This window comes from Loxodonta africana, chromosome 11 (genome assembly GCF_030014295.1).
Source record: "Loxodonta africana isolate mLoxAfr1 chromosome 11, mLoxAfr1.hap2, whole genome shotgun sequence".
Lineage (NCBI taxonomy): Eukaryota > Metazoa > Chordata > Mammalia > Proboscidea > Elephantidae > Loxodonta > Loxodonta africana.
In genome coordinates this window covers 3,632,384-3,644,328 of record NC_087352.1, presented here as the reverse complement: position 1 = coordinate 3,644,328, position 11,945 = coordinate 3,632,384, and the positions used below count along the sequence as shown (strand labels likewise).

General features: G+C 59.9%; 1 protein-coding gene across 1 annotated transcript; it reads left to right on the top strand.

Moving 5' to 3' along the window:
- Nucleotides 1-894: 894 nt before the first annotated feature.
- On the top strand, nucleotides 895-11,358 carry CAPN12 (calpain 12). The gene is made up of 21 exons (XM_064293613.1): nucleotides 895-1,131; nucleotides 1,539-1,608; nucleotides 2,309-2,427; nucleotides 2,625-2,758; nucleotides 3,732-3,900; nucleotides 4,631-4,705; nucleotides 4,776-4,861; nucleotides 4,932-5,006; nucleotides 5,751-5,914; nucleotides 6,004-6,242; nucleotides 6,647-6,658; nucleotides 6,909-7,117; nucleotides 7,313-7,355; nucleotides 7,433-7,492; nucleotides 7,919-7,976; nucleotides 8,388-8,458; nucleotides 8,542-8,604; nucleotides 8,968-9,046; nucleotides 10,988-11,104; nucleotides 11,188-11,246; nucleotides 11,332-11,358. Exons 1-21 carry the CDS (start codon nucleotides 895-897, stop codon nucleotides 11,356-11,358), a joined length of 2,166 nt encoding a protein of 721 aa, XP_064149683.1.
- Nucleotides 11,359-11,945: the final 587 nt, after the last annotated feature.

Below are 11,945 nucleotides of genomic sequence, written 5' to 3'. Positions count from 1 at the left end.
GATGGGTTTCTGGCCTCTCAGGACCTATTTGTCCATTTCTTCTAATGGCTTCAGCATCCTTTCGGGGAAATACTGCTCTACGCTCAGGTCCCAAGCTCCCAGCGGGTGGCCCTCAGATCCCAGCATGGGGCAGGGAGGTGCAGAGTCACCCTGCTCGGTCAGCCCTGCCTGGGTGACCAGGCTGAGGACCACCTAGCCAGGGAAGGGAGGAGGCAGCAGGGGCTCGGGTCCTGCTGTGGGTGACATAGAAGGGTTACCTGTGGGTGTCAAGGATGGAGACAAAGGTGGTGGGGGACAGACGGTGAGGGAGGCCCAAGAAAGACAGGCAGGTACAGAGAGAACCAGACATACAGAAAGAGACATGGCGACAGAAAGACAAACACAGAGATGAAACACACACACACACAGACACAATGAGACAGAAGGAGAGACAGTGAAGTGAGAAGGAAAAGAGACACAATGATATACAGAGAGAAGGTGTCAGACGGTGAGAGAGACAGGAGTGACACAGGTAGACACCTCTCCTCCCCGCGCCCACCCTCCCCCAGGCCCATGGAGGGAGACATAAAGGGAAAAGCAGACAGAAACTCACCCCCACAATGACCTCCTTCTGGGTTACTCCCACGGCTGCAGCTGGTCCTCCCTCTGCTCTGCCGGCCTTCCCTCCTGCTGCTGGCCAAGCCCATTAAGCTGCTACGCAGGCCACAACTGAAGGCCCCACGCCCCGGGGAAGAAACCACTGAAGACGCGTCCCTGATCCCTGGCACCCCAAACCATCAATTAATATTAACGAGAGAAGATGCCCCCATCAGTGCTCAGATGGAGCAGAGGCCCCGCCCCCATGACCAGGAGGTTAAAGGGCCTGGGGCCAGCCCACGAGCCTGGAGTGTCCAGATGGCGTGCAGCAGCGGGAGGGTGACCATCCAGCTGGTGGATGAGGAGGCCGGGGCTGGAGCTGGGGGCCCAAAACTCTTCCGGGGCCAGAGATTCCAGGCAATCCGGGCAGCCTGCCTGGAGGCAGGGATCCTGTTCCAAGACCCCTACTTTCCTGCTGGCCCTGATGCCCTTGGCTATGACCAGCTGGGCCCGGACTCAGAGAAAGCCAAAGGGGTGGAGTGGATGAGGCCTCATGTAAAATGTGGCTGGGGGCTGGACTCCTGGGTCTGAGGGAGGAGGGGGCTGGGGGCCTGGACTCCTGGGTCTGAGGGAGGAGGTGGCTGGGGGCCTGGACTCCTGGGCCTGATGGAGGAGGGGGCTGGGGGCCTGGACTCCTGGGTCTGAAGGAGGAGGGGGCTGGGGGTCCAGACTCCTGGATTCGAGGGAGGAAGAGGTGACTGGGACCTACCCAGAGCAGGCTCAGTCATGCTGGGTCTAGGGAGCCTAAGGAAGCCAAAAGCCTGCCCACGGGCTTTACGAGGACTTTCATAGGCTGAAGGCTGGAGGAATGGAGGATAGGAGAGGTCCCAGGCATCTGACCTCCCAGTCACTCCTGCCCTCCCTATCCTGGGCTGAAGCCTGGAATCCCCTGCTACCCCCAGGAGTTCTGCACTGAGCCCCAGTTCATCTGTGAGGACATGAGCCGGACAGACGTGTGTCAGGGAAAGCTGGGTGAGACTCCTGAAGCCGTCTTGAATCCCCAGATGCAGCTGGGACCCTGACAGCTCTGCCTCTGGGTCAAGCCCTCTGCTCCTCTGTCCCTCCTCTGTTCCTCAGTTTCCCCCCTCTGCCCCTCGGTCTCCCCCCCCTTTGCCCCTCGGTCTGCCCTCTCTCTGCCCCTCAGTCTCCCCTCTCTCTGCCCCTCAGTCTCCCCTCTCTCTGCCCCTCGGTCTCCCCCTGTCTTTGCCCTTAGGTTTCCCCTCTGCCCCTCAGTCTCCCCCTCTCTCTGCCCCTCGGTCTCCCCTCTCTCTGCCCCTCATCTCCCCCATCTCTGCCCCTCAATCTCCCCCTCTCTCTGCCCCTCATCTCCCCCTCTCTTCTCCTTGGTCTCCCCCTCTCTTCTCCTCGGTCTCCCCCTCTCTCTGCCCCTCTGTCCCCCCTCTCTCTGCCCTTCGGTCTCCCCCCTCTCTGTCCCTCAGTCTCCCCTTCTCTGTCCCTCAGTCTCCCATTTCCTTGCTCCTTGGTCTCCCCTCTCTGCCCCTCAGTCCCCTCTTCCCTGACTCTGGGTCTCCTTCTCTCTGCCCCTGCCCCCCCGCCCCACTCTGCCCCTTGGTCTCCCCCGCTCTGCCCCTCGGTCCCCCTTTCCCTGCCCCTTGGTCCCCCTCAGTCTCCCTCCTTCTGTCCATACCCAATCCCAGCCTTTTCTCCCCAGGTAACTGCTGGTTTCTTGCGGCCGCCGCCTCCCTCACTCTGTACCCCCGACTCCTGTACCGGGTGGTGCCCCCTGGACAAGGTTTCCAAGATGGTTACGCAGGTGTCTTCCACTTCCAGGTAGGGCCCAGTTCCTCTGCCTGTGCCTCAGTTTTCTGCATGGTGACATGGATTTCACCATTGACATTGTCCCTTCGGGGTTGTTATTCTTGGATCTGGGACCAGCACGAGAGGGTCAGGGGTCAGAGGTTGAGGCCCAGGCAGGGCTCAAGGTCAGAAGCCAAGCCAGGGCCCTGCCCCGCCCTTTTTCCTGCCAGCTCTGGCAGTTTGGCCACTGGGTGGACATCGTGGTGGACGACAGGCTGCCCGTGCGTGAGGGGAAGCTGATGTTTGTGCACTCAGAACAGCGGAACGAGTTCTGGGCCCCACTGCTGGAAAAGGCCTATGCCAAGTGAGGACTCCAAACCCCCAACAGCAACTTCATATCCCGTCAGCAGGGCCCAAGCTCTGTGGGACCCCCAGAGCCCCCAGGGATCCCCAGAGCCCCCGGTAACCCCAGAGCCCCCAGGACTCCCAGAGCCTGCTGGGATCCCCAGAGTACCCCAGGACCCCCAGAGCCCCCAGTACCCCCCAGAGTCTTCCAGGACTCCCAGAGCCTCCCAGGACCCCCAGAGCCCCCCAGGACTCCGAGAGCTCCCTGGGATCCCCAGAGCACCCCAGGACCCCTGAACCCCTCAGCTTCTGGAAATCTTGAAACATAGGTCCGAACCCCTCAGACATCCCCCAATGATCCCAAATGTCATAGCCCCCAGGAACCAATGTCACCCCAGGCCTGAGGACCCCCAAATCTTAGATACCTCCCATCATCAACATTTCCCACAAAACATCCCTAGAGACTCACCAACCACCCATGATTCTTAAGGACCCAGAAATCACTTCATCATGCTCGGGACTCAGCATATCTAAGACTTATCCCCCCAGGGGACCTGTAATATCAGACCATCTTTCCTGCCCATTCGGAAACCCAAAGCACTCCCCAAATATTGGGTGCAATCTCTGGGATCCTCAAATGTCTGTCATTGACTGTCCCATGGCACTGAAGTCCTAGATAGTCCCCATAGGGACTGCCCTCAAACCAGACATCTCCCAGGGATGCAGACATCCCCTGGTCCCCAGAATTCTGGCAGAGCTCCCCTGTAGGCCACAAATCACACAGTTTCTATGGTCCCAGAGACCACAGGTCCAATTTCCAAGAGATTCCAGAGTGTGCCACAGTCTCTACTCCAAGACACCACAAATTTTGGGGTAGCCCCTAGGGAGTCCACATCCTGGAAGGACCCAGCTAGAGGTCCCTCAAATCCCAGGGGGTTGCCCAAGACACTCACACATGCCTCAGACTCCGCACCCCAGACCTGCTCTTACAGGCTCCACGGCTCCTATGAGGTGATGCGTGGTGGCCAAATGAATGAGGCCTTCGTGGACTTCACTGGCGGCGTAGGTGAGGTGCTCTACCTGAGGCAAGGCACCCCAGGCCTCTTCACTGCCCTGCGCCATGCCCTGGCCAAGGAGTCGCTGGTGGGAGTCACTGCCCTGGTGAGAGTCGGACTTCCGTGCAGACCCCCACCAAGACCAAAGCACATTCAGGGGTGGGCAGGGATGAGGGCGGGGTGCTGTGTCTCTCTTTTTCAGCTTTCACTATTTTCTCTCACAAATCAAACTGGAGCAAGTCAAATGGAAATTTATTTGCTCTCATAAGTGGATTGCCTTCAGGTACAGCTGGATCCAGGTGCTCAGAGGATGTTATCAAGTGTGTTTTTCTAATCTTAGTTCTCAGGCAAGCTTTTCCCTCATGAGCACAAAGGAGGCCCCCAGAGCTGCAGGAACTTCCCATCACCCCGGGAGTAAAAAAAATAAAAGTGCCTCTTCCTGAGAATTTCAGTCATAGTCCCAGGATTGATTCTCATGGGCTTGGCTTGGGTCAAGTGCTCACCTATGACCCAATCACACATTCATTCACCGAGTTCATCTAACTCATTCACTCATTCATTTACTTCTCTACTCAGTTACTGGTTCTCTTTGTCTTTCCTCTCTCTGCTCTGTATCCTTCTTGTCTTTATGTCTCTCTCCTCTTCCCACTTATTTTTGTCTTATCTCTGTCTCCTTCTCTCCTTTCCCTCTCATCTTCACTCACCAGCCCCCACACCCTCCCTGAACCCTGTGCCATTCATATGGGTGCTTTGGTGGCAGAAAGTTGGGGGGCAGAGAGGAGCGGTCAGCCTCCTGCCCCCCACCATGGCCTCACTGTCCCCTGTCCTCCGCCCAGAGCGATCGGGGTGAGTACCGTACAGAAGACGGGCTGGTGAAAGGACATGCATACTCAGTCACGGGCATGCATAAGGTGAGGACCCTCCCTGGGGAGGGGCCAGCAGGGGTGCCCAGGAGCCACCCCCCACTGACACCTCCGACAGGTGTCCCTGGGCTTTACGAAGGTGCGCCTGCTGCGGCTGCGGAACCCCTGGGGCCGCGTGGAGTGGAACGGGGCCTGGAGCGACAGGTGGGATGGGTCCGGGGCGGGTGGGGGCTTTGGCCCCACCCGCCCACCTCTCACACCCGAGTATCCCCAGCTGCCCACGCTGGGACGCGATTCCCGCTGAGTGGCGAGATGCCCTGATGGTGAAAAAGGAGGATGGCGAGTTTTGGTGAGTTGGGCAGGGCTTTAGTTCCGCCTCAGGAGGGGCTGAGTCCTGCTTCAAAGACATGGGAGAAATTCAGGGCGATGTAACCCAGTAGGGAGGAACTGGCCGTATTACTATTATTTTCGGATAATCTTGGGGTCAGGTTCTATCCAGTGGAGTCGAGAAAGAATTAGCGATATTAGGGGAATCTGGAACCAGTGGCACAGCGGAAGAGGGGTCTGGTGGCCCTTGTGAACATCACAGCCGAGAAAGCCCCACGTCGCACAGTGTCAGAGTTGCGTGCGTTGTCACCAGTCAGAATCGACTCAGAATCAACTGCGACGGGTTCGGTTTTTTGATTTGGAGGATTGAAGGGAAATGGGTCATTTAAGGCAATTGAGGGAGGCTTGGTGATATTTGGAGGAGTTTCTTGAGCCTTGGCAACATTACGGGGCTGAAGGATAGCTGTTAATTAAGAGTCTGAAGGTCTTGATGTTCGGGGGTTGAAGGCAATCTGGCAATATTTAGCGGGAGTTTGTGGATCTTGGCCATTTGGGGGCACTTCTGGGGACTTGGAGAAATCTGGGAGAGTTGGTGGGCTCAGCGCTATGGGGGTCGTGCCTGGAGACACGGTAATATTTGCGGGAAGCTGGAGGGTACTTGGCAGTATTTTGGGCATCTGGGCTGCTCTGCTATCCTTCCTGGGGTCTTGAGGTGTTTGGGGGTGCTGGGTGGGAGCTGGGCAGCCTGACTACGGGACGTGTCCAGGATGGAGCTGCAGGACTTTCTCCGCCACTTCGACACCGTCCAGATCTGCTCGCTCAGCCCTGACGTGCTGGGCCCCAGCCCCGCGGGGGGCAGCTGGCACATCCACACCTTCCAAGGCCGCTGGGTGCGAGGCTTCAACTCTGGTGGGAGTCAGCCTGGTGCTGGTGAGGCCTGGGGCGAACCTCCGTGAGGCAAGCAAGGGACGAGGGGGGCTGTGGCTGGCCAGGTAACCCATTTCTTTCTCCCCAACTAGACACCTTCTGGACCAACCCTCAGTTCCGGCTGACGCTGCTGGAGCCTGATGACGAGGAGGAGGAGGACGAGGACGACCCAGGGCCATGGGGAGCCTGGGGGGCGGCAGGGGCACGGGGCCCAGCGTGGGGGGGCCGCATCCCCAAGTGTACTGTCCTCCTGTCACTCATCCAGAGAAACCGACGACGCCTGAGGGCCCAGCGCCTCACCTACCTCACTGTGGGCTTCCACGTGTTCCAGGTGAGGGTCAGGGCTAAGGCCCAGGGGCTGAGCCCTGGAGGACAGGGACCAAGGGGAATCTGAGGGGGGTCAGGAAGATACGGGGGGGTCAGAGAGGGAAGAGGGACTGAGGAAATCACAGGGAGGGGTTAGTGAGGAGGCAGAGAGGGGCTGGGGGTCAGGGAGGAATCACAGAAATGTCTGAGGGGCTGAGGATCACACAGAGAAGGGATTGGGGGCACAGAGCTGGTGGGAAGGGTCAGAGAAGGGCTGGGGGTCAGGAGCTGTGTGAGGGGTAAACTGGGAAGAAGGGAGAGGTCTGAGAGGTGAGAAAGGTGCAGAGGTGTGGAGGGGGCAGGGAGGGGGCTGTAAGGTGCAGCCACCTCTCCCCAGCCCCTGACACCCCTTGCTCTTCCTTCTCACAGATTCCAGAGGAGGTGGGTCTCAGTGGGATCCCCAGATCCCAGTCCCTGAACTAGCCCCGGGGGCTTGGACAACCTGAGCTGGTGGGGTTGGGGGTGGGGGTCCAGGGCAGGGAGGTAGGGTCGGGGCCCGGGGAGAGCCTGGGGTGCTGGGTGGGATGGGGTGGGTTTGGGCGGCGTGCGGTGGGTGGGAGGGCTGGGCTGGGGTGAACTTGGGGGGTCGTGGTCATGCCTGGGCGCGCCCCTCTCCTGCCCGCTCCTCCAGCTGCTGGGCCTCTGGGACTCCCCGCGCAGCCGCGCGCTCCTGCCGGGCCTGCTGCGCGCCGACCGCTCGCCCTTCTGCGCCCGCCGCGACGTGAGCCGCCGCTGCCGCCTGCGGCCCGGCCACTACCTGGTGGTGCCGAGCGCGGCCCGCGCCGGCGACGAGACCGACTTCACGCTGCGCGTCTTCTCCGAGCGCCGCCACACGGCCGTGTGAGCCCCGCCCCGGGCCGCTAAACCCGCAGAGACCAGCCCAGAGCCCCCCCGACCCCTCTCCCGGAGCCCCCGCCCCACCTCCAAACCCCCAGCCCCGCGTGGGGGTGCCCGGGGCCCCTAGACCCCGCCCCGCCCCGAGGCCCTAGCTGTCGAACGACCAGCCTGTCCCCCCTTCCCCTCCGTAATTTGCAGGGAGATCGATGACGTGATCAGCGCTGACCTGCAGGTCCTCATGGTGAGGGGCTGCTCCGGGAGGGGGCGACCGCGGGGGGGGGTCCTCTGGGCCAGAACTAAACTCCCCCCACCCCACAGGTCCCCTATGTGCCCTTGGAGCTAGGCCTGGAGCAGCTGTTTCAGGAGCTGGCTGGAGAGGTGAGGAGGGGGCCAGGGCTGGGGATCTTGTGCCCCTCCTGCTGCGTGCTTACGTCACATGACCATCCCTGCCTCAGGGCCTTTGCACAGTCTGTACCCTGGGCCTAGAAGGCCTTCTCCTCTCCCTTCACATCTGCCATGGCTGAGGCCTGGTCTTTCTAATCAGCCTTTCTCTGGAAGCTCTCCCTGCCCCCTCCCGGAGCTGGGCTCCTACAGACTAGGGCTCCCCGCTCACAGCCCTGACCACTTGGGGCTGCCACTTTCTGGGGATGGGTTCCTCTCCCCTGCCCATGTGAGCTCTGAGAGGGCAGGCCCAGGCTATCTGTCACTGCCTGTCCCGGAACTGCCCAGCATAGGGCGGGCCCAGAGCACTTTGTGGGATGACTTCATGAGGAGTGGTCCCACAATAAGCCTCTCCTTGACCAGGAAGAAGCACTCAGTGCCCACCAGCTCCAGGTCTTATTAAGCATTGCTCTGGAGCCCGGTGAGTTGTGTGTATGGGGCGGGGTGGCGGGGAGTCTTGGCCAGGAGTCCTTGCAACCAGAACTGGACCCCTTGGTGCCCCGTGCACTAGTCTTAATTCATGATCCTGCTGGGAGGCCACAGTGGCGGGTCCTGTGGCAAGACCTGTGGCCAGGGTCACGCCACTCACAAGCAGTAAAAGGCTGGGAGTGTAGCTGCTGTGAGCTGACTCAGAACCACTCTGTCTCGGTCCAAATCCCAGTCTTGCTAGTTAGCGGCAGTCAGCTAGGCTGTCTGTGCCTCAGTTTCCCCATCTATAGAACAGAGATACCACTAATGCCTACTTCAGAGAGTTAATGCTCTCAAAACACTCACAATGGCCAGTACCCAGGATGTGCTGAGTTTTTACTTTTTTTTTTCTTTTCTCCTATAGCCAGGGCCCACACCCGGAACCCTGGGGAGATAGGACTCAGGACCTGCAAACAGCTGCTGCAGTGCTTTGGGGTACACGAGGAGAGTGCCTGGGTTGGGGGGGCCTCTGCTCCCCTTCTGGGGACACTGAGTTTAACCAGATGCCCTCTCCCCAGCACGGGCGAAGCCTGGCCCTGCCCCACTTCCAGCAGCTCTGGGGCTGCCTCCTGGAGTGGCAGGTATGGTGGGGCTGGGTGGGGCTGCCTCCTTTTGGAGGAGGGGTACCTCTACTTGTAGGCTAGCAGGCCCCAGAGGACAAGCCAGGACTGGACCACCCCACAATGACGGGGGGGCTAGGCTGGGACATCCCTGCCCCGGCCACCTCTCTAGTCTCTCTAGGGGACTCAAGCACAGCTACAGATTGGGAAACAGAGGCCTGAAGCGACTAAACCGTTTGCCCAAGGTTCACAGATGGGAAGAAGGGAGCTGGGACAGGAACCCAGGCGGCCTGGCTCTCGAGGGCCCTTTTTCAGTTCTCTTCGGAGTGCTCAGTTGTTGCTCAGAGGCCTGGGGGTGGCACTGATCCCTGCCACCCCGCCCAGGCCACATTCGACAAATTTGATGAGGACGCCTCCGGAACCATGAACTCCTACGAGCTGCGGCTGGCGCTGAACGCGGCAGGTATGGACAGAGGTCCTGGGGGGTGGGTACCGGGACGGGCCCTGCTCCTCCTCTGCCTGGTCTTCTCAGTCCCGCCACCCACCTGGCTGCAGCCATGCCCAAGGCCACGCCTTCACTGCTGCCAGTGCCCGGCAGGGACTGTGACCCCGAGAGGCCAAATGGCAGGACCCCTTGGCTTGGGGTGCGGGGGCATGAGGAACTAGAGGGACACCTCCTGCAACTGAGTCATTCTTTGTCCACAACATGCCCTGGGCATCTGCTCTCTCTTCGCCAGTGCTTGGGCATCAGTGGTGACCAGAAGCCCTTCTCTGACCTCACAAGGGCCAACAGAGCCACCAACTGGCAGTGACAGCCCATAGGGGTCAGGCCCATACAGGAGGGGCCTGGTACTTCATGCTGGGGGGTGTGCGAGAGGGCTTCCTAGAGAAGGGGTGTATGACGAGGTGGATGCTCTGAGCTGAGAGGACAAGGGTGTTCTGGGCAGAAGGAACGTCTGTACAGACGGGGGAGGGAGAAGAGGGCCAGGCCTGCAGGGCCACCAGGCAGCTGAGGGCAATGGGGGCCCCTGGGGAGGGTGAACTAGGAGGGCCTAGTAACCTTGGTGATGAGTCTCATGAGCACAGGGGACCCTGGGCAGAACCAACCCCACACCAGGCAGCACAGAACACACAAGCCCCAAGGGTGCTGAGTTTCCATGAAAGGAGGTAGGAACCCCAGAGGGGCAGCTGAGGCCTTCCACCCAATCTGGCCAGGTTCCCCCACAGCCCTGAGCACAGCAGCCTCATCTGAGCACTCATGGGCAGGTGAAGGCCAGAGAGGGTGACTTGTGGGAGGATACCCAGCCAGGATTAGGCCGCAGGCCCCCAGAACTCCTCAAGGCTGGTAATGGCACTCAATGTTGCTGGGTGCCCTAGAGTCCACTCCAACCTCCAGCGACCCCACGTGACAGACTAGAACTGCCCCATAGGGCTTTCTAGGCTGTAATCTTCACAGGAGCACATCACCAGGTCTTTCTCCCGCAGACCCGCTGGGTAGGTTCAAAATCCCAACTCTTTGGTTAGCAGCCTAGTGCCTAACCATTAAGGAGCCACCAGGGCTCCTTAAAGGCACTCGGTAGGTATTTGTAAAATGGTGAATGGATGCCCAGGATGGGGCGGGGAGGAAAGGCGGGCCATAGGCGGCAGTGGAAGCTCGGGAAGTTATCCCGAGAGCTGTGTTTATCTGGGTGTGTGGGGGAGAGGAGGCAAGTCTCAGGGGTCAGCTGTGGTCTGCAAAGGGTCAAGAACCACCACGTGAGGCTTTTAAGTACCTCTGTTGAGATTCCGGAGGAGCCCTGGTGGCGCTGTGATTAAATGTTCAGCTGCTAACGGAAAGGTTGGCAGTTTGAACCCACCAGCCTTTCTGTGGGAGAAAGATGTGACAGTCTGCTTGTGTGAAGATTTACAGCCTTGGAAACCCTATGGGGACAGCTCTAGTCTGTCCTACAGGGTCGCTATGAGTCACAATCCACTTTAGGGCAGTGGGTTTAGTTTTTTAGTGGGTACTGAGATTCTACCTCAGAGACAATGAAATAAGAAGAAATGGACTCCGCGGGGGCTGCACAGAAAGTCTCCAGTGCCCACAGGCAAGGAGAAAGGTCCGCAGGATTTAAAGGAGTAACACTGACGTATACAGCCTGTGCGCTCAGCACTGTTCTGAGTTCTCTGTCACACTCCTCTGTGGGGTTGGGCTGTCACAATCCCCACTTTCCGGGTAAGGGCACTGAGGCCCAGGAGTGAAGGGGCTTGCTTGTGGTCACATGGCTGAGCTGCGACAGAGCTAAGATTTGAACCCAGGGCCACGCACCGATGAGCGGGGAACAGGCCCCTGTGCCGTTTCAGCTTTTCCTGGGGAGTTGGGGGGTGCCAGGCTGAGGGGGACTCAGAGGTGGCCTCCCCACAGGCTTCCATCTGAACAACCAACTGACCCAGCTCCTCACCAGCTGCTACCGGGACAGCCGTCTGCGTGTGGACTTTGAACGCTTCGTGTCCTGTGTGGCCCAGCTCACCTGCATCTTCCGTGAGTGCCACTCCAGGGGCAGATGGGACAGAGGCTGGGGGGCGGGGGTGGGGGGGTGGAGCTCATCCTGCCTGTCTGCACAGGCCACTGTAGCCAGCACCTGGACGGCAGCGAGGGGGTCGTCTGCCTGACCCACAGACAGGTGAGCCAGGGCTGAGGGAGTGGGCAGCTCCGGGTGGCTGAGGTGGGAGACCTGCCTCAATCTCGCTGTCCTCTCTCTCGCCCAGTGGATGGAGGTGGCCACCTTCTCCTAGGATCTCAGGAGCAACCACTTGCTGCTGGAGGCAGGAGAGCTGCTGGGGGCCCTCCTTCCCCCACCCAGCCCTGGGCCAGGGCTTACTCCCCAGGGGAAGGTCTAAAGCCCGGGAAAAACCACGCTCTGACTCCTCTGTCTCCCTGCCTGGTCCCAGGGTCTGAGGCTCAGACGTCAAGTGGTTCAGAGCGGGGACTCCCAACGTCTGCCTGGCTGCACCGCTTAGCTGGGGGTGACGCTGGGCCTCTCCGCGCCTCACTCTCCTCATCTGTATGTGAGGATGAGGGCAGCAGGGCCTTCTTCATGCAGACACCAGTGACTCCACCATGAGTGCCTAGACCCCAGCCTGGCCCACGCTGGCTGCTCAGCAGCACTGTCATCACACCAAGGGAGGGAGCTGGGGTGGGGGCCTCCCACGCCCCGCCTCACCCTGGGAGGTCAGCCCTCCTGAGACATGGAGGAGAGATGGGTAACAAAAAGCGGACACCAAGAATCCTTCTTAAAAATATTACATGTTTTATTATCCTGTCCCCAGAAGGGTGGTTTATCCAGAAACCGAGAAAAAATTATAATCAGAATAAACTCAAA